The sequence below is a fragment of the Gopherus evgoodei genome, chromosome 3 (genome assembly GCF_007399415.2).
Source record: "Gopherus evgoodei ecotype Sinaloan lineage chromosome 3, rGopEvg1_v1.p, whole genome shotgun sequence".
Taxonomy (NCBI): domain Eukaryota; kingdom Metazoa; phylum Chordata; order Testudines; family Testudinidae; genus Gopherus; species Gopherus evgoodei.
Genome location: NC_044324.1, coordinates 100,930,267 through 100,951,397, shown reverse-complemented (window position 1 = coordinate 100,951,397; position 21,131 = coordinate 100,930,267). Strand labels below are relative to the sequence as shown.

The following is a 21,131-nucleotide window of genomic DNA, read 5'->3' as shown; positions in this document are numbered from 1 at the left end:
GATGTAGCGCTCAACAAACAACATACTTTTCTTCCTCAACATTTAGTTATTGCCAAATCCTGTTATTCACTTCCCAAATGCACACAGTCTTTCTGCAGGTAACGTAAAGAATTGCTAGCTTCTTATATGACTTCTGTTAAGTAGGGTCAGACTAAACTGTCTGTCTGCCATATTAAGGTTTCATATAATACCATTTTAGAGTGTTTGTTTATAGCTATGTTTGTGCCCTCAGTAAGAGACTATGCCCTAACATCTACGTATAATGTCACATGCAGAAATGTTCAATTTTTATGGACAACTGCAGTGAATCATTGTGTAATTCCTGGAGGCAATGTCACCCAAATAGATCTTGGAGTTTTGGATGAAATGAATGATAGCACATTGGAATATGTTAAGTAAATCATCATGCAAAACACAGCATGTGTAGATGGGGGTAAATGGTGTGTGTGTTTGTGTGTGTGTGTGTGTGATATATATATATATATATATATATATATATATATATATATATATAATATATATGTATATATATATATGTATGTATGTTAGCCTCCTATTTACGCCTAGGTATCTTTCTCCTGTTCACATATTTGTACTGTCTTCCCTGCTGCCCTTTTCCCTTGGAATGGTTCCCAAGAGAAAAGGGCAGCATGGGTGTTTCTTTTTTTCCTAACCACTTATTCTCACTCTCAGTTAATTGTAACACTAAAAGCTGGGAGCAGATCATTGGTTGGAAAGGGGTGAGAGTGTCTTCTCAGGCTTCACCTCACTATAAATATGATTATGTTCTGTTCTATATAGGTTTTGATACCATGCTTATCACGTAGTATCTGAGAGCCTTCCGGTAGTGCATCAAGCAACATGCCTACACATCTTGCATGTTTGTTCTCTCATCTCTGGTTATATGAAGTGTTGCTTTTTCCTTTTGTTCTCTCATCTCCTTGAAGTGTTGCTTTTTCCTTTTTTTTCGAGAGAAAAGGACACTGTTAATCTAAAAATCACCTCTGCTTCTGAACATTGTATCTAGTGTTTAAAAATAATCCTCAAGATTACTGGAACAGAAGGAGATTAGAAGTGGGGAGGGAGTTATCATTTGTGTCTCTTTTTTTTTCTGTGTTTTCTTTCTGCATTAGATAGGATTTTGTGTGTAGTCATTTTTTACTGGATTTTTTTGTTGGTCATTTGCACCACACTCCTGCATGATCTTGTGGGTTCTCTCTTGAGGACCCTTTGCCCAAAGTCTGCAAGAGATTCTATACTAGTAACTAGTGCAGCACCAACACCCTAATGCTGAAACTGAAGAGGCAGCAGGCAAGGAAGTGAAGAGACAGAGAGGGGGGAGGAGGTGGTGTGTGAACAAATATCTTTTGTGGCATTGTATCACCTTTGAGTTGACCCAAAATACCCTTATAAACCAAAGAAGGGAATAGGACAAAAGGTGCTCTGTCACAAAATTTACTTTTAAAAAATTAACCATTTAAAAAAATTAAGTTCACAACATTCCTTAGTGTGTTGCTCTACTGGAATTACACTTAACTGTACTTCTTAGTGTGAGTGTTTGACTTTTTTTTTTTTTTTGGACAGGCAACCAGAAAAGAAAAATAACACATTGATGTATAAATAGACGGTTCACAGTGTACTAGAAAGATCAATTTACCCATTGACGCGTAGCTTTATTTAAACGTGTTTTTAATTTACTTGCTGAAATGCATAAAGAAAGAGGTGGTGTAGTATCTATCCTCTCACAACATGCAATGGATGTGTTTTTTTAAAAAAATTGCTATCCATGCCCCTTATTAAACTTCCCCTTTTAGATAAACCGCTGGATAAATCCAATTTAATAAGAAAACACAATACAATTGTGATGGGTTCCCCAGGGTGCAACCTGGAATTGGGGCACTGCTGTCCTCTGGATTTCCAATCTGGGCTCCCTTTCACACTGTGATGTTGTGACAAGCTACAAACCACTCCACGTACTGCACTTACACCGCCATCCACAGGCAGGGATACACCAACTGAGTTACATGAATGCTTCTCCCAGCCACTCATCAACCAGCAATAGAGAGTCTTCAGCCAGCTTCCCCAGCCTAGGATCCCAGAGCTCTACCATCTTGCCTGAGCAGTGTAAGTTTCTTACCCAGTCTGCCCCTCCCTCAAAGTGGAGAGGATATGCACCAGCCTTTGCAACCTGAGCAAATTTCCCAAGCACTTCAACCACAATGCACTGTTTTAGATAAAATATAAAATAGATTTATTAGCTACTGAAAGATAGATTTTAACTGATTATAAGTAATAAGCGTACAGATCAAGTTGATTATCTAAGAAATAAAAATCGCGATCTGAGTTGCTATAAAGAAAACAGGATTTAAATCGCAGCAGTCTCACCCTGATAGATAATACAAGCAGGTTACAGATCTTCACTACACAGACTGGGACTCTCCTTCAACTGGGACCACCTCTTTGTTCTCCAGATGTGTTTCAAGGTGTGAGTTGAGGGGGGAGTGAGGCCCATGTGATGTGACTTCCCCTCTTTCATAGTTCTTCCAGCTTGCTGGAAAGATCCTTTGCTATGATTGAATCAAGCAGTCTCCATTGTCTACATGTGATCTCTTGCGAAGTCCTCCATTGTATACAGTTCCTGGGATAGTCCTTGGAGCGTGGATTCCTTTAATGGGCCATCAGCAGCGCTAGGCTGCTTCCATTGTTTGTAAAACCTGAGGTTCCCACATACAGTGGACAGCACTGCAATCAATGTTATATAATCAGCTGTTTAAACAGTATCAGACTTTTAAAATGATCCTCACAAGGCAGACTTTGTACACAGCATATACAATTCTGACACTGATGAACATGGGTTCCAGGGTGCTGCTTGAAGCACAGTGTACCACAGTAGTCTCTCTTAATTTTCAAAAACTTGAACTCTACACTTTCCTCTGAATAGCCTACCCTGTGGAGCAGCGTTCTGGAGTAACTCTATTGTCTTCTTCGGGTGCTCCTCATGTCGATTCCATTCTAGGTGTGTGCGTGCCCAGTGTTTGGTTGTCAGAGTTTTTTGCCTTAGCAGTATCTATAGCATTGGCTGGGCACCCTCTGAGTGCCGCCTAATGTGCTGTTTGAAGTGCTTAGGGGAGTCCCTTAGAAAGGACAAGTGCAGAATCCGTAAAAGCTTTCTCCCTAGAACCCAGAAGAAGTGGGCCCTCCTCCGGAGGCTGCACTTCATCCTGCCTCAGAGCCCTCCAGCTTGGACCCCGTGCCGAGCACCTCGCATCGGTGCAGAATGCATTGCCGGCACCGGGCTCCACCCAGCACCATTCCCCCTCACCAGTGCCTAAAAAGCTGCAAAAGAAGAAGAGCCCCCTAGCATCAAAAGGAAAGGGGCTTTGGGCAACAAGGACCTAAGTCAGGCCACGTGCCTGCCCATGGGGCATCATGGGGGTACTGCTGTGGTTGGACCCCCCAGCCAGGCCAGGGATCGACTCCTGGAACGGCAGGGGACTCTGGCTTCTCCTCGGGCCCTCATTGCCCAAAGCGGCCCCAGCAGCTAAGGAACAAGCAGGCTGACTGGCACTGTAGTTGCCGCGCCAGACTCGTCTAGACCCCAACACCTAAGGACAAGCCAGTCCTGGGACTGCCCCTTAGGGCAGTGGAACACCCTCAATCCCTGGATTGCAGGCGTCGATCCCCATCTCCACGCCTAGGACCCTGGCACCATACCCTTGGTCTCTGGTCAGAAGACCCAGGTCCCCAATGCTGTGCTCTCCCCCTGTGAGGCATGGGACACAGGATTGGAGACACCGGTCCCTTATCCCGGGTATAGCAAGCTTCCACCAAAGATTGCCATGGTGCAGGTCACCTTTGCCTAGACGGTCTCCCAGACATAGGTTCCACCGGGCGGGATTGCTCCCCATCATCACCTCCCTGTTACCACTCGTCAGCCAGGCACCGATCCTCGCCCTTGTCTCAATGATCGCTGGCCAGGGTCAATCGCAAACTCAAGCCTTGATGGTCGCTAGTACGCAGTGGTCCGAGTCAGATGGGGAGTTCAGCCCTTTCACCAAGGAGGGATGATTCGCTGCTGACTAGCAAGACCATTGTGGCATCTGCAGCAGTGTGGCAGCTCAATGGTCATACCAGAACCTGTGGGGCGTGCCCGGAAAGCCTGTCCCATATTCCCACCAGTCTTCCATGGCTACCTCAGAAAAGCTGCCTCCAGGACTGGAGTTGGAACACAGCACCGAATCTGATGGGGGGGCAGTGCAAGAGAAGCAAGGGAAACCTGCTGCTCCCCTGACTGTGCAATCGTTGTCATCATGTCTCCAGATGAAGTGGTGGTGGGTCCCTCCCAAATGGGCAGTCCCCCTTGACACAATTCAAGCGGCACCAGGCCTTTTAAGAGGGTGGCTACCAATTAGAACTTAAATACTGAGGAGTTTGCGGAGGAATCAGACTTCTTTAATGTTATATCCTCCTCCACCCCACCCGGGTTGCACTGCCTTCCACTTAAGATTGCCAAATCACTGTGGCAGACCCTCCCTTCCATTCTGCTTACTTCTAAGAGGGTGGAAAGAAGTATTAGTCCCTTCAAAGGGTTTGAATATTTTGTACACCCTCCAGTGGCATGGCGGTCATTTTATTGTTATTGAAAGGGACAGGCAGGGCCATGTCAGTGGCATGCCAAAAAATTAAAGATGCTAAGAGCTGGATATGTTTGGCACAAAGTTTATTTGATGTCCAGCCTGCAGTTTTGGGTGTCTAACCAACAGGCTTGTTAGGTAGGTACAATTTTAATATGGGGACTCCCTTACAAATTCAGGGAGGCCCTCCCACAGGACCAAGCCAGGAGTTCACCGCTTTGTGTAGATGAAGGCACAGCATGGCGAGAGGGGCCCCCAGACGGCTTAGGGACTACGACTCTTCTCCGAGCTCACGGCTCAAGGCTCCATGGCCTTGAAGGCCCCCATGCCACCCTCCACTCCTTGGGCCTTCTACTCCTCAGCAGGCTAGGAGCTGTTCCAGCTCCATGTCCTCTGCCTCTCCAGTTGGTCCTGGGGGCCTCTCTGTCTGAGCACCTAGAGGAGAAAGACTCCTCATCTCTACCCTATGCAGCAGCACCTGTGTCCTCCCATTCGTCTGCCTCAGCCTGTTTTTTTCCACAACCAAGAAGGCTAAAAGCAGACATTTGGAGGGTGCACCGAGAACGGCGCCCCAGTCACTTTCCAGGATCCACCCTCACCTCTTTCCTTAACCACCTGTCCCTATTATAGGCGGCCTCTGGTCTCGGCTGACCTCAGACCATTTGGGCACTTGAAGTGATATCTTCAGTTTACACCCTGCAGTTCATGGCCAACTTTACCTCCCAAGCCCCTTTCCTGTCCTCTTCAGGGACCTTATCACAAGCAACTTCTTGTCCGAGAGGTCGAGAACCTCCTGCACCTGGGGGCGGTGGAGGAGGTCCCTCGGGACATGAAAGGAAAGACGTTCTACTCCCGCTACTTCCTAATCCCGAAAGCAGAAGGGGCCTCAGACCCATTTTGGACCTGGTTCGGCATGCTTCTGGACTCTCAGTGGCTGCTCTGTTACAGCTACCATTCAGGCCAGACCTGCTGTCCCAAAATGATGGCAGTCTTCTGCATCCGAACCTGACAGTGCTGCACCTGACGGCTTGGTTGGTGCATGGTTAATGCAGAGGAGCAGGAGCTGGAGTGCTCAGATAGCGTCCAACAGGTCCTGTTGGGCAGCAAAAAGCCGTCTACCAGTGTGACTTACCTGCCAAATGGAAGTGGTTTGCTTGTTGAATCTCTGATAAAGGCATTCGGCCCGAGTGGGCCTCGCTGCAGTTAATCCTCACTGCCTTCTGCATCTCAAGCTGCAAGGCCTGTCCCTTTCATCTATCAAGGTCCACTTGGCTACTATCTCGGCTTTCCATTCGCCACTCGAGGGTAGGTCGGTTTTCTCCCAGGACATGACTGCCAGGTTCCCCAAGAACCTTGAGTGCCTCTACCTGTTCGTCAGGGACCCCACCCCTCTGTGGGACCTGAATCTTGTGCTGTCACAGCTCACAGGGCCCCCCTTGAAGCCTCTGGCTTCCTGCTCTTTCCTTCTCCTTTTCTGGAAGGTTGTGTTCTTGGTTGCAATAATATCTGCCCACTGGGTCTCTGAGATTAGGGTATTTACCTTGGAACCACCCTATACGTTTTTTACAAAAACAAGGTTGCTTTCATACCCAGCTTTCCTGCTCAAGATAGTCTTGCCGGTTTCTACGGGCCCGGACGTTACTTACCTGTCTCCCCCACACCTCCTCAAAGTGACATAAGTCGGAGGAGGAGTGTAGTTTGCATTCACTAGATGTCAGGAGGGCGCTAGCCTTCTACATTGAAAGTACCAAGTAATTTCACAAGTAGACACAATTGTTCATTGCGGTGGCCGACAGGATGAAAGGTCATCCAGTGTGTACTCAAAGGATTTCTTCTTGAATCATGGCCTGTATTGCTGCTATGATCAGCCGAAGGTGCCACCTCCAGCGACTGTCACCACCCACTCAACCAGGGCACAAGCATCGTCGACAGCTTTCTAGCCCAGATGCCTATCCAGGACATCTGTAGGGCAGCCACCTGGTCATCCATCCACACGTTCATGTCCCATTCCGCCTTACCCAGCAGGTCCAGGACGATGTTGGCTTCAGTAGAGCAGTACTGCAAGCCTAGACCAGGGGTTCTCAAACTTCATTGCACTACGACCCCCTTCTGACAACAAAAATTACTACATGACTCCAGGAGTTGGGACTGAAGCCTGAGCCCACCAAGCCCTACTGCCCTGGGCTGGGGGGCCAAACCAAAGCCTGAGCTCAAGGGCTTCAGCCCCAGGCAGGGGGCCTGTAACTTGAGCCCTGCCACCTGTGGCTGAAGCCATTGGGCTTGGGCTTTGGCCCTGGGTGATGAGGCTCGGAGTTTGGCACCAGCCTCAGAAAATCTAATGCTAGCCCTGGCGACCCCATTACCTGCCTTCCTACCCCTCTGTCGGACTGCTGGCAAGAAGGAAGTGAGCGGGCGTAGGTTTGGCTGCGCCTGATATACCAGCGCATTAGCGAGGTACTCAAGGAGGCGCCACAGCCGACTCTACAGATACCGCTAAGGCAAAAATCTCCGACTGTGCACATGGGCGTGCACGCATCTAGAATGGAATGGAAGAACAACAGTTTATTAATGGTATCCTTTATATTCTTTGAATACCCCAAGTTATTGTCAATAAATGACCGCTATCTGATTTGCCTCTGATTCCTGTGTCCCGCCTCCACCACAGGAGCCCCTTTTAGATGACCTTCCAGTTGTAGGCATAATACATAGGCCCTTAACACAGGCACAAACATAATTTGTCCATCGGTATCAACGGCCTCTTAAAAATTATAGTAACCATCCTTTGTTTCTGTTTTAGTTAAAAAGTTTATTTTTCAAGAAAATTCAAGTGCAGAGGTTGGATATGTGATTTGTAAAAGAAAATATTCAACGGGGGGAAAAAACAACAAAATTAGAGTGGGAACCTATAGGCGGATCGCTCACAGGGCACAGCTCCTCCTACTGGTTGATCTGGACTTAGCTCTTCCAGCTTTGGAGTGCCTCCTGCTGGCCAGTGTCTCCCTCACTGCCACCTGCTTCTTTCTCTAGTACCACCCTTTAGTTCTAGCCCCACGTCCCTCCCGGCTCACAATGCCCCTTCTCTGGGGGTATGGCCCTGCAGCAGTGCCCCCACACTAAGGGATACTCCCCTCCTGGGGAATCCCAATTCCCATAGCCACCTTCCCTCAGTGACCAGCTGCTAGTCTTCATCTAGCCCCTTTTCTCAGGGAAAACTGTAGTTTGAAATGGCCGCTCATCATTGGCCAGGGGTTTGGACCTGCTGCCTTTCCTGGCCTGGCTGCACCACTACAGCCTCAGTACCACCACAGGCCCTTTTAGTATAACCTCAGCCTGGGATCTTGTCTGGCCAAAGTTCCCCAGCTCTGTCTGTCCTTCCCTGGCACCGCTCTGTTTGAGATACCCTGTTCTAGCCAGCAGCCAGGTCCTTCCCACTCTGCCACTGGAGTGAGACTCCCCCTGCCTAGCTCCCAGCCCTTTTATCAGGGCCAGCTGGACCTAACTGGGTTTGGCCACACCTGCAGCTGCCTACCCTTCAGCCCCCTTGGCTGTTTTCTAAAAGGGCTGGCTTTACCCCTTTCTGAGCTGGAGTGGGGTGATCGCCCAGTTGCAGAACTATATTGAAATTCTTAGATTAAAAATTTAAAATTGTGTGTATTTTCAGAATTAGGGCCCAGAGTTTCTTTTGTGAGAGGCCATTTAGTGTTGAATTGTCTATGCAATTCAGGTGTAAGGCCATTATCATAAGTGCCGACTCCATGGGTGCTCCAGGGCTAGAGCACCCATGGAAAAAATTAGTAGGTCCTTAGCACTCACCAGCCAGCTCCCCTGAGTGCCTCCTGCCCGCTGGCAGCCTCGCTGATCAACTCCTCTGCCTCCCAGCGCTTCCCACCCACAACAATCAGCTGTTCCGTGTTATACACGAGGCCCTGGGAGGGAGGGGAGGAGCAGGGGAGGGGATGGAATTGGGTTGGAAGAGGTGGGTGGGATCAGGTGGGGTGAGGTGAGGGCTTGGAGAAGGGATGGGGTGGGGTTGGGCCTGGAGTGGAGGTGGAAGAGTGGGTAGGGGAAGGAGGGCGTGGTAGGGGCAGGGCCTGGGTCTGGGTCGAAGTAGGGGGTTGAGGCCCTGCCCGGGCGTGCCCGGAGGAATACAATGCCTGTGGCCATTATAATTGGTACACGTCAGATCACTTGCCTAGAGGAATCCTATGAATAGCGTACTGCCCGTGTTAGCAGTTACCCCCTGCTACTGTAATCGAGTTATGGCTGGACTTTCCTTCCGTGTGCACTTGGGATCCACAGCTGCCATAAAAAATTTGGAGACATTGATAACCAGTGGATTTAGAGCAGCCTTCCAGTTGCTCTGACCTATGCTAGGGGACCACTGATGCACAACTGGCCTCAGACTAGGGACTGCAAAAATGGGGTAAATTCATCTTTAGGATCCACCATTCTCCTGAATTTCACTGTGTACTCCTCCGCTGTAGCTGAAGTTCAGGACCTTGGCCTGGTTTAGTGGTAGGTGACCTCCTAGGTAGGGCCCACCAATTCACTGTCCATTTGGTCAATTCACGGTCATGAGGATTTTTAATGACAAATTTTAATTGTCAGATATTTTAAATCTAAAATTTCATGGTGTCATAACTGTAGGGATCCTGACCCAAAAAGGGGTTGTGTGGGGGGAGGAGCAGTTGCAAGGTTTTGTGTGTGTATGGGGGGGGAGTTGCAGTATTTCCACTCTTACTTCTGTGCTGCTATTGTTGATGGCGCTGCCGTCAGAGCTGGGTGTCCAGAGAGCTGTGGCTGCTGGCCGGAAGCCCAGCTCTGAAGGCAGTAGCGCCACCAGCGGTGCAGAATAAGGATGGCATGGTATGGTGTTTCTACCTTTGCTTCTGCGCTGCTGCTTTCAGAGCTAGGCCCTCAGTTAGGAGCCACCACTCTCGTCTGCCCAGCTCTGAAGGCAGTAAGTTGGCATGGTATGGTATTGCCATTCTTACTTCTTTACTGCTGCTGGCGGGGCGCTGCCTTCAGAGCTGGGTGCCTGGCCGACTCCACTGCGCTCCAGCTGTCCCATTCTGAAGGCCATGCAGAAGTAAGGATGGCATCCCGTGACCCCCCAGAATAACCTTGCAACCCCCCCAGTATCCCATTTTGGGTCGGGACCCTCAGTTTGAGAAATGCTGGTGAAATCTGTATAGTATAGGGTAAAAGCACACAACACCAATTCCACAGGTGAGACCAGATTTTTCGGTCTGTGACGTGCTTTTCGCAGCCGTGAATTTCATAGGGTCCTGCTCATAGGATATGTCTACACTGCATTTGAACACCTGTGGCTGGCACCTTGTCAGTCAGCTCAGGCTTGTGGGGCTTGGGCTGTTGGGCAGTAATGTGGTGTAGGTGCTTGGGCTGGAGCCTGAGCAGTGGGACCTTATGAGCAGGAAGGGTCCCAAAGCCCGGCCTCCAGCCTGAATGTCTACACTGCAGTTTTACAGCCTCTCAGCCCAAGTCTGCTGACCTGGGCAGCCATGGGTGTTCAGTTGCATGTGATGTCATACCCTATGAGTTTACAGGTGGAAGGGACCACCAGATCATCTAGTCTCAACTGCTATATATCACAGGCCACTAAATGCCACCCTGCCACCTCCACACCAAGCCTAACAGCCAAAATTAGACCAGACTATTACAGCCCTCAGGAGACTAAACCATTGTTTGCAACAGGGAGAGTACCGGATTGATTGAGGTGTGCTGCTTCAGCAGTTTAAAAGTAAGATGTCTTCACCCTTATCTCACATCAAATCCTCACTGAACCTTTTTTCTTGTTCAAATCCCCTATTTGCTGTTCTCACTTTCTTCCAGAAGCAGCACGCAGACAGCTTCAGGAGGACACAGGTGGTCACTTCTTCTTTCCTCACCCTCTAACTGATGGGTTTTACCTTCAGCGAGAACTTACTGGGGAGCCTTCAGAGGTTGGGATATGTATCCATTGCTTATCCATACTGAACCTTGAAACCTTTTTTTGACCATTGCCACTAATCTGGGTAGGCAGTTACTGTAATATTGTATGTGTTGCTTAAAAACACCCTCAAGGAGAAGCTTTGATATATACATTCCAGGGAAGGGGGAAAATATGAGTGCCTTTTGAAAAGTCAGCTTTCCCATGTTGAATCCTGGGAGTTCTGCCTGTACTTCTCAAATGACTCTGAATTTTTTTTAATGAAAAATTCTCTTTGCAACATCTGCCTGGTTCTGTCCCTCTGAGACTAGGGTTTGCAGAGCACAAAATACTGCCAGGTTTACATTTTATAGCTGATCATTCCTTTTTAAAAGGTTTTTTGTTCAAATCCACTGAAATGTGTTTTTGCCTCTTGAGATTTGCGTTATTTTTTCCGAGAGCCCCTACTTTTTTTCTTTTTAATGAGCAAAAAGATTTTATGCTTGATCCTTTCATCAGTGTGTGTGTGTGTGTGTGTGTGTGTGTGTGTGTGTGTGTACTGCATATTTAAAATGGAGTATTAATGTGATGTAATTTGGATGTACATCATGTTAAATCACCTAGTTTCATCTTCACTTGGAGCATCATTTGAAACCATATTTGTAATGAACTGTGTGTATGCAGGAGAATGAGTATCTCAACCAGGTGTGTGTGTTGTGTCTCTTCTCAGAACGTTGTGTGTGGTGTGTGTGTGTGTGTGTTGGGCTTTTTTTTATGTATTCGGTGCAGTACTCCTGAACTAAGAGGGTGTCTGTTCGCATTTTGCAACAGTTAGGTAATGGCTTCTAAAAATCAAAGTAGGGGGTTCTCCCGCTCTCCCATGACATGCTTCAGCATGCCCAAATGGCAGCAATGTTTCCACAATGTGACCATACATTTGTCATGCTTAATTCTTAACAGATATGATTCTGAGAGAGCTATGCTATTCTTGCCCCATTACTTTAAAGAAACAATTCTAGATTACAGCACCCAAGGCTATAATATTGCCTCAGGAAAAATGTGTAAGATCGAAGGTTATGTGGGAATGAATCCTGAAGCACAATGATGATGGGTTTAAATAAGTCCCTGGTTGTGATGATTTGTGGCATTCTGCATAGCATGTCTGAATGCCAGGGGTGTGGAGATTTTATGAAGAGAATGGACTTAAGAAAAAAGAAATACCACCATTTAACATCCTAACATTACTGTTTAAGACACGTGCAGCACTGTTACAAATACTAAGAAAGTAAACTTTCTATAGTGTGTCCTCTGCCAATACTGTGTGTTTTGAGGAGGAAGGGTAAATCTGAATGTAGCAAGGGAGCTTGTATGTACTGAAAGCAAGGAAAATAGAGGTGAGTGACTAGTCCATCTGTGATATTGGAGTGAATAAAATATGATTTGCCTAACTAATCAGTTATGACTTGCAGCTTAATTCAATGAAACTTTACCTCATGTACTTAATTTAAAAATAGAAGGGGTAGGTGTTTGAGTTTTGAGGTAGAAACTGAAGAGTAAAGCTGAATGTAACTGGGATCCTTTCCATCTGGCGAAACACAGTGCCATATAGTTGATAACCTAGCAGAAGGATTTGTGGGAAATGGGTGAGGTGTGACTTTTGGCAAGAAGGGAGGTTGGGGAAGGGTGTGTACCAGGCATTTGCTGCTCTTTTCTGTAGGATGAATACTCATTGGTTCCACCAGCCGCTGATTCTGAGTATCTAGGTAGCTCCTGGAGGACTTGGAGCTCTTTCTCCCAAAAAGGACACCCTCTTTGGGTAGAGTGCACCAAGGGCCTCCAGAAAAGGGTAGCAAATGCATGGTACACTGTCACACAAGATCATTGCAAAACAACAGTAGGAGGGTAATGAAGTGGTTGCCAGAAACCAGTCACTGAGAAGTTAGATGACACGTTTGGACAGGTTGATGTTGAAAGCATATTTCTAAGGGGTGGCTGAGAATCTGTCCATCATATTGTGGAACTCATTGTTCTTGTTTTAACAGTCCATAATTATATTTCCTCCATGTACCATGCAGTCATACTGCATTTACTCCCTGACCTGCAGCTTCTAGCTCTCCAGGGTTTCCTTCCTCTCTTCCTGAAGAAACTTCGTTGTTGCCTTCAGTTTCTACAGGCTATAGAGGGCTGTCAGGCAGGCATCTTTGTTTTCTTCTTGTCTTCATCCTCTCAACAAGAAAGCATTACTTAGTGTTGGTGGCTGTACTAATATTTCAGCAGACCTCTTGGGGTATGACTAATACATCTGTAGGTAAATGGAATTTCAAGGGAAACAAAAACAAATGTAACAAAATCATCCTAGTTGTGATTTTTTTTAACCATATTTGAGCAGCAACATGAATTACAGAAAAAGCATCTTTTGATAAGCTTGTCTTTAGGATTTTTGTTTGTGTGTGTCTTGTGAATTATATGGGATTTGAATGACTTGCCTACCAAAACAAACCAAATCGTGATTTAAAAAAAACCCAACACTTAAAAATGACTGAAACATTCTAGTCTACATCAGATATTATAAGGAACAGTTTAGATTAATGTGATGTATTGATTCTGATCTGTTTGCAGTGGATTGCTTAGTTTGACAAATTCTGGTCAGCACGATGACTATTTAATGACTTACTCACTGCCAGCAGTGCTTCATTTTCTTAATTCGCTTTTAGAAATGGCCCTTATCAAAACTGCTTCCTATCTCAAGCGATCATTTTGTTAAATTGATTAAAGACTTAGAATGTGATGTGTGCTTAAATACTGCAATGATAAGCGCTATGGACACCTTTTTCTTTTTCTTTTTCCTTTCCCTTTCGTCCCCTTTTTCCCTTTTCTTAGTAGTAGTATTAGTATTTTACATGTAGAGTATAAATTTTAAAAACTTTTTTCCCTCTAAAAAGTCAAAACATATTTCACTTTTGTTTTTTAAAAAGCTTCTATACTTAGCAGCTAAACATGGAGTTCAGATCCGCTGCCTATTATAACCTTTAATGAACATGCTTTTGGAAACAAGGGAACTCTCATGCAGGATCAGACTTTGCCCATCTAGTTCAATATGTTGATTGTTACAGGTGCCAATATAAAATGTTTTAGAGGAGGGTTCATGTCAACCCATAATGGACCCATACAGAATGGTCAGGCCATAGGAGAAGTTTCTTTTTAATTTCCATTAGTTAGTAATAGGGTTGTGCTAGTTATCATTTTAATCTGATTTAATGAAAGTCATTATCCGTATAAATGTATAATCCTTTTTCAAATCCTGCTAATCTGTTGCCCTCAATGAGTTCCACCAGTTTTTGTGTTTTATTTAAAAAATCTCAAATACACCTTCTTATCAATTTTAAACTTTTTGACTTTCAGTTTCTTTGGATGTTCCCTTGTTTTTAATGAGGGTAAGTAAAAGTGCCAATTTAATTCTTCTGTACCATTCATTACTTGTTATACCTTTTTATCTTGTCTCTTCTCTTAACTAAGTAGTCTTTATTGTTTCAAATTATTGTTATAAAGAAGTCGTTACACACTTCAGGTTTTCTCTCCGGTGTCTGGACTCCTGTTTTTATTATAGATAGATAATATCTCTCTGTTTATATTTTTGGGAAATGCTTGTTTGAAGGAATTTGTTTATTTTCCTGCAGTAATTACAACGAAATTATCCTTTTAATGTTTTTGGCATGCTAAAATTTGAAAGTTGTACAGAGAGACTCCAAAGGATGTGTGGTGAGGTACATATGTAGATTATTAAAGTGGTCTCACCATTGGCAGCTTTTTGTTGAATCATGCAAATATATTTTTGCTTTTAGAGAATGATAGATCAGCATTTTGAGTAGTCTTTTTTGTTTGAACTGGCTATTTGCTTGTCCAATTTAAGGTCCCCCAGCCGCTTTGCAGTTGCTTATCCCTCTATAGCAAGGCTTCCAGTCCAGCCATAATTGTCAGATACATGGAAACACATGGCTAGTGGCTGCAGCACTAAACTTTCTTGACAGGGCCCCAATTCTTCAATTTTGATTAAACCCCCATCCCTAGCTCAAATTCTCATTGTTCTCAGGAACTGTTTAGAGAAGGCTTGAACAGGCCCCCACCCCCTCATGAGCCAGATGTGATGATTTATTACAGAGACTGTGTGAGTCATGATTTGGCTGTTTTTTAAATCACTTGTGGCTGTGTCACAGAGGTCTAACTAACTAGGAATTTCAGCAGGCATGGTTTGGACAATCATTCTGAAAAGATGAGGTTGTGCAGCTGAGCACAGAACTTCTGTACACTCCAATTTAAGGTGGTTGTTTTTTTTAGCGAGCTCTTAGGATAGGAATGTCTGCCTTCTCTAAACCTTCTCTTCTGATTGCTAAGAATATTTTTATTTCTGTAATAAGTACTTTCTTGGATCAGAGAGGTAGTTTGAAGTATGGGGTTTTTTTGGGTGACTTTTTAATACTTGCATTTTCTTCAGTGACTTCCGAATTATAGCCCAGATAAAATGCCAGACTTGAAAGCCTCTAATATTAGGAAAGCCCACTGATTTCAGCAGCACTGGAGATGAACGTGCCATACAGTATTTGCTCTTATTAAAACTGCGCAAATGAGTTAAGTGGTTGCTTGGGCTTTTCTGAGAGAAGAAAACACTTTTGTACCAATGAGGAAACTGTGATAAATAGCGACGCTCTTGCTCATAAATGAGGTCTCTTAAGCAACTGGTTTTACTTGACATTTAAAATGGCAAATTCAAGTTCAGTAATGTTGTAGGATTTTCTGTACTAACCAATATAGTAGTATCAAAGCACCACATCTATATAATTTGTAGCCTTAAAATTACATCTAGTAAGTTTTTTAAAACAAAATATTATGGTGGTAGATGAGTCTTTCTTTCCTTAACTATGTCCTAAATTTTTGCTTCTGTTTTTCCTGATTTAAAAATGTGCTCACAAACACCTAATATAGTGTAAGGAAGGTGCATAATTCAGCTCCCTGTTGTTCTTTAGATATTATGATTACTGGACCTAGGAAAAATACAGAAACCTGAACATAGACTTAGCAGGTAAAGAATTGAAGTTCTTCTTCTTTAAAGGGATTCAGGTAAGTAGTTTGGGACAGTTTCAGGTTTTATTCACTAAATAAATAAATGAAAAATCTACTAGTAAACTCAAGTTTTTTTATATAAACATTCCTATGTGATTGGTGCTGGAGAGGGCAAGCAGAAAGAGTACAGTGTTAGAAGCACTGGGATACTGTATAACAACCAAGAAGTGTTTGTTTTTTGCCAGTTTCAATCTTGCTGCATACTCTCCAAGACATATGGAATGCAATTTTTCATTGGTATCTCTGAAGTCAGAATTTGGCCCATATTTCCCCTCTTGCAATTCCTTCTCTCTCTCTCCTTCTCTCTCTCTCCCCTCCGCTCCCTCCCCCTCCAGAAAGTGAGATGGATTAAAATTTTCTAGCTGCTCCATTCCCGGGCCATAATTTAATATATGTGTTGTATCTGACTCAAAAAGTGACCCCAGAGATTCCCTTTAGTGATTTTAAATCAGTATTTTGGTTCACTATCAATCATTTTTAACACTATCAGTGTTAAAATCATATTTTCTTGTGTTGTAAACTTTACTGAACAGACAAGGAGTAAATTGATCATGTAGGAGGATAAAAAAATAATTATCATCTGGGTCTTCTCTCAAATGAGAATTCTGCCTTTTCTTTTTTCTTTTTAAATGTGACCAGGATTGAGGCTGTTCCCTTTTACTTTCATCCCAGCAGTGCAGTGCTGAGAATAAACTCATATAAATACACCCCTGTCCAGTAGCTGGTTGTACTTTTTGACATATATAAATAAATTATAGATTTATTAAGGTGTAATGCAGGAGATTCCAAATTATCTGTCTATATGACTCTGTCGGTTTGGGCAATGCTGGTTTGTCATGAAAATGTTGTACACGTTAGCCAAGTATTTTAGGGAATTTTATGGCGGGGTTAAGAAAGTAGGATAATTGAAAAGCAACTCATTTATTATATACCATACGATATGGTTATGATGTAGTTTTAGAGAAGACCCAGTAATAACTTCCTCCATTTTTTTCTGCCATTTTGTCTCTAATTTTATTTATTTATTTATTTATTTATTTATTTATTATTTTATTTTATTATTTTATTACCAAAAGAATTGTTTAACAGAGAATTTAAGACTCTTGAGCCAGTAAGGCAGCATCAGTAGTAATGCCTATAAACTTTACATAAAAATTGATTAAATAAAATGGGCCCTGTTTGATGAGAAATACTGAAGTCTGAATGTTGTGTGGGTTCTGAATTTGATCTTGTTGTTGGATGAAGTAGTGCTTTAATTCCTACCCTTACTCCTGACTTTTGTAAGGAAAAAAATGTGTTTTGAATTGAGTCCTTTTCCTTGGTGGGTTATTGCTAAATGGAACGCAGTTTCATGGCCACAGGACAAATACACCTCTACCTCGATATAACGCTGTCTTTGGGAGCCAAAAAATCTTACCACATTATAGGTGAAACCGTGTTATATTGAACTTACTTTGATCCACCAGAGTGCGCAGGCCCACCCCCCACCCACAGCACTGCTTTACTGCGTTATATCCAAATTCGTGTTATATCAGGTGACGTTATATCGAAGTAGCGGTGTATCACAATTTAGGGTCTTTCTGATACCTTTTCTGGGTGATTCCCTTTTCTCTCTATTTTTATTTTTTTACTCCAGGCAGATTTGGGTTGTTCCTTTTTTGTTTTAAGATTCTTTCCTTAAAATCATTGCCCTACTTGCATAGCCTGTGGCATAGGTCCCTGAACTTGCTGGGCTCCATAGTAATGGAGGCTCCAGCCTATTCCAAGTGTTTACTTTTCCTATTGGGGAAAAAAGCCGTATAAGAACTGATGTGGCTGCCTTGTCCTGTCCCTCTTCCAGTCTCCAACTTATTCAGTTGCCAGGTATAATGTAGGTATAGAACGGACTACACCAGCATTTTACCAGTGCATGTGATTTCTTCTCGAAATCACTGGCTAGCTAGGGTTTTAAATGGGTAACAACAGCTCAACTGTCTCTGGTTCGCTGCTCTAAAAAGGATTTCAGCCAAGAGGTGGGCACTGGGCAGAATATTTCTTCCTCCAAAGAAGTATGGAAGTGAGATGGGGGCGAGAGGGAAATGAAGGCAATTTCTTTTCTGTCCCAACACCAATGCAGGGCATGGGATCTCACAAAGATTAGTGATGGGAGTGGGGAGACAGAGATCCCCAAACTGTAGGTGTTCTCCTCTACCCACATCCTCCCCCCTCCCTTTTTTTTTTTTTTTTTTTTAAAGCCTGCGGCGTCCAGCCTGCTTTCCATGATAAAGCCATGTGAGGAAGTTACTATAGCCCTGTGGATGTTGTCTTTCGTATTTTTTTACATAACCCCAACAGATGTGCAGGAACAATGAGAGCTGGCCTGTGAATGGGGAGTAGGTGTCTTGAGGAATTGGGTGCTCCTCATTATTTGGGTTTGTAGTAAAAGAAACAGTGCCTTTCCCAAAGCTCAGCCACCCCCACAAGTAGCATCTGCAGAGTGCTGGTTCGTGTTAATTGATTTGCCCTTGAACACTGAGCTTGACCAGGCTAGTTTTGTGGCTCCCCAGGAACTCTGTACTCACTGTAAGGCTGAGGATTCTGAGGGGAAAAACAGTGACGACTTCCTTTTTTGTCAAAAATTTAACCAAAAAGTCTTATGGGGGTTTAATTTGCAGGTGGTTGAATAAGTAATAATGCGTTAATGAGCTTACAGCATGGAACAACATGAGAGCATGGGTAAGGTTGAGCCATGTGACTTAATGGAAGATCGTGAGAGGTTTAGCTGCTTACTTCTGGTTGTCTACAGGCTATGATGCTAAGCAGCAGTTGCTGACTATGAGAGAGCTGTCAATCAGATCTTAGTAACCTCTGCCTCACCTCTGTTGTTTTCACTTACCAGTCTCTCTCTCTCTGAACAGTGCTTCCCTGTTGTCCTCTATGAACATTTTGATATTTCCGCTTGGGGTTGGAGATGCAGGGATAAGTGGAAGAAAGTGACAGTATGATCCTTTGGGGCCAGAGGAATTCTGTGCTCCTACCTATTATGGGGGTGGAGGGGCTGTGCCTCTGCTTGCCCCAGCCTGTGCATGCCCTGATGGTCAACGTTAAGCATGCGGTACAACATGTTATATGGACATCGGACTTGACCTTCACAGGATCACTGATCCTTTACAGCTCCATTTTCTTCTCCATAGTGTGCGTGTACACACATGCACAGCTCTTTAGCTGAGTAGCCTGCTTCCTTGTCTCCACGGGATGTCTGGTGAATCCGGGACAGTTGACTGTGTGAGAGAATGGCAGAAGCTAACAGAACTGGGCTGTTTCATTGCAGAATCTTGGCATAACTTAAAGGAGGTTAAATAACTTAAATAAACTTAAATAAAGCGTGGAAATAGACAAAAGGGAATAATTGTTTGTGGTTTAATTTTAAAATGTTAAAAGTGGCATATTTCCAATACATTGCCTGTATGTATGAAGTTCAGAAAGAGAGAAATTTAGAATTTGTGAGGACTGTGGTTTAACTAGAGGAACCAAACAAATGCACATTTCAAAAAGGGAGCACTTCAAATTGTTTCCTCTGCAAAATTTAATAAATATATTACAAACAGTGCATAGAAATTAATTTTCCTTGAAAATTTATTATTTCGTATTTGGACACTAAATATGATATGTGGATGAGGGAATTTTTAAACCTCCTTTAATTAAAAATTTCAACACAGTCTTAACTGTAGAGTTGCTACTGATATCTCCATAATATACGAACGATCAAAAAATATTTTCCCCGCATTTAGGAGAGTCACTACTGCCTAAGGCCCTGCCTACACTACCACTTATGTTGACAAAACGTATGTCGCTCAGATATGGGGGGGAACCCCTCCCCACCCCTGAGCGACATAAGTTTTGCTGGCATAAGTGGTCGTGTACACAGCAGCATATCAGAAGCTCTCACTGACGTAACTACTGCCGCTCACTTGGAGTGGTTTAATTATGTTGAAGGGAGAGTTCTTGCCTGTCAGCATAGAGCGGCTACACGAGAGATCTTACAGTGGCACAGCAGCATTGGTACAATTGTGCCGCTGTAATATCTCTAGTGTAGACATAGCCTAAATAGACATCTTGGCAACTTTATGACAGTGTTGTTTAAATGAAAACATTCCCCTGCAACATTGGCAACCCAAAAGAAAAAATAGTAGTGAAACTGGCCAGTCTACACAATTTTCATTGTCCTAGCTGTGCAACATCCACAGAAAGGAAACAAATGTTTTTATAGGTTTCATATTTATCAGTTCTAATAACTCTGTGTCATGAAATGTGTTTTTAATATGACTGTGTCCCGTTAAGAATTTACTAGAGGATATGCCTGCTGCTTTAACATTTCGTCCTGAGTTTGACATTTGATCAGTATATCTGGCAGAGCTTGTGTTGTGTTTATTTACTTGATAAATCTTTTTCCTAGATCATTCAACGTCAAGTGGTACTTCCTTGTTTAAGCCCAGCCGATCACTGGTCTCCATTCCCACTGCCCATGTGATGCCGTCTAATGCCAGCTCTTCACTTTCCAAACACAGGGAAGCTCTGAAGTCTGACTGCTCACAATGGAGTACAAACCTTTTACGATCAGGAGGAAGTCAAAATCTGGGCATAGTGGACAACTCTCTTGACATGAAGGATGTGAGGCCTGTGCGGAAGTGGTCATCCTTGTCTAAACTCAGCACACCAGATAGCTGCAGTCAGGATGAAAGTGTCCTTTCAGGGGACTCCAGGGCTAGTACTGACAGATCAGGGAGAGACAAGAACATGTCACCACAATTAAGGACAAATGGGCCAAGTTGTTTGCATAATAGCATGGAGTTGCTAAAAGTTGAGGACAAAGAAACTGGGAAAAAACGATCTACTACGCTGGATTGTAAATACAAATTTGAAAGTTGCAGCAAAGACGACTTTGGTGTTTCAGATGCCTCAAATAGGAGACATGTCTTTGACATGACCTACAGTGCCTTACCTGAAAGCAAGCCCAACTCAGCCAGTGGTGAGGCTTTTGGACACAGATATGCAACACTGGGACAGCAGGCTATGAACGGAGTACCCATTCAGCCGTCAGTGAGGACTCAAATGTGGCTTACAGAACAGTTACATGCAAATCCTCTGGACTGTAGGACTGCTGAGGAGTCATATGGTTTGGCAGCTTGGCAACTGCAGCAGCTTGAAGATCTTACAAGGGGAAATGAGCACCCGATGCAGGTAAGAATAGAAATTTGGTGTTTGCTGCCATCAGGTGGGCAGTAAGAGACACAGCATTGATCATGTTTTTATTAAATGTTTCAGGTGGGGAAAGTTTCTTATCTCACACCCACTGCTATGTTGTTTTTAAACTTAAGCTGTTTCTATAATTTAATGAAAAACTGACTGCACTAGAGCTTCATTTATTATGAGTGCCAGCAAAGTGTGCTCCAGTTAATTTACAGCTGCTG

At 44.0% G+C, this 21,131-nt stretch overlaps 1 protein-coding gene across 2 annotated transcripts in view; it reads left to right on the top strand.

Annotated features, from left to right (window-relative positions):
- CEP85L (centrosomal protein 85 like) overlaps window positions 1-21,131 on the top strand; it is a 173,974-nt gene that overhangs the window by 63,222 nt on the left and 89,621 nt on the right. For both annotated transcript variants that reach the window (XM_030556186.1, XM_030556185.1), the window contains one exon: window positions 20,117-20,901. In XM_030556186.1, coding sequence (XP_030412046.1) covers window positions 20,117-20,901 — 785 coding nt within the window. The remainder of the gene's footprint in view (window positions 1-20,116; window positions 20,902-21,131) is intronic.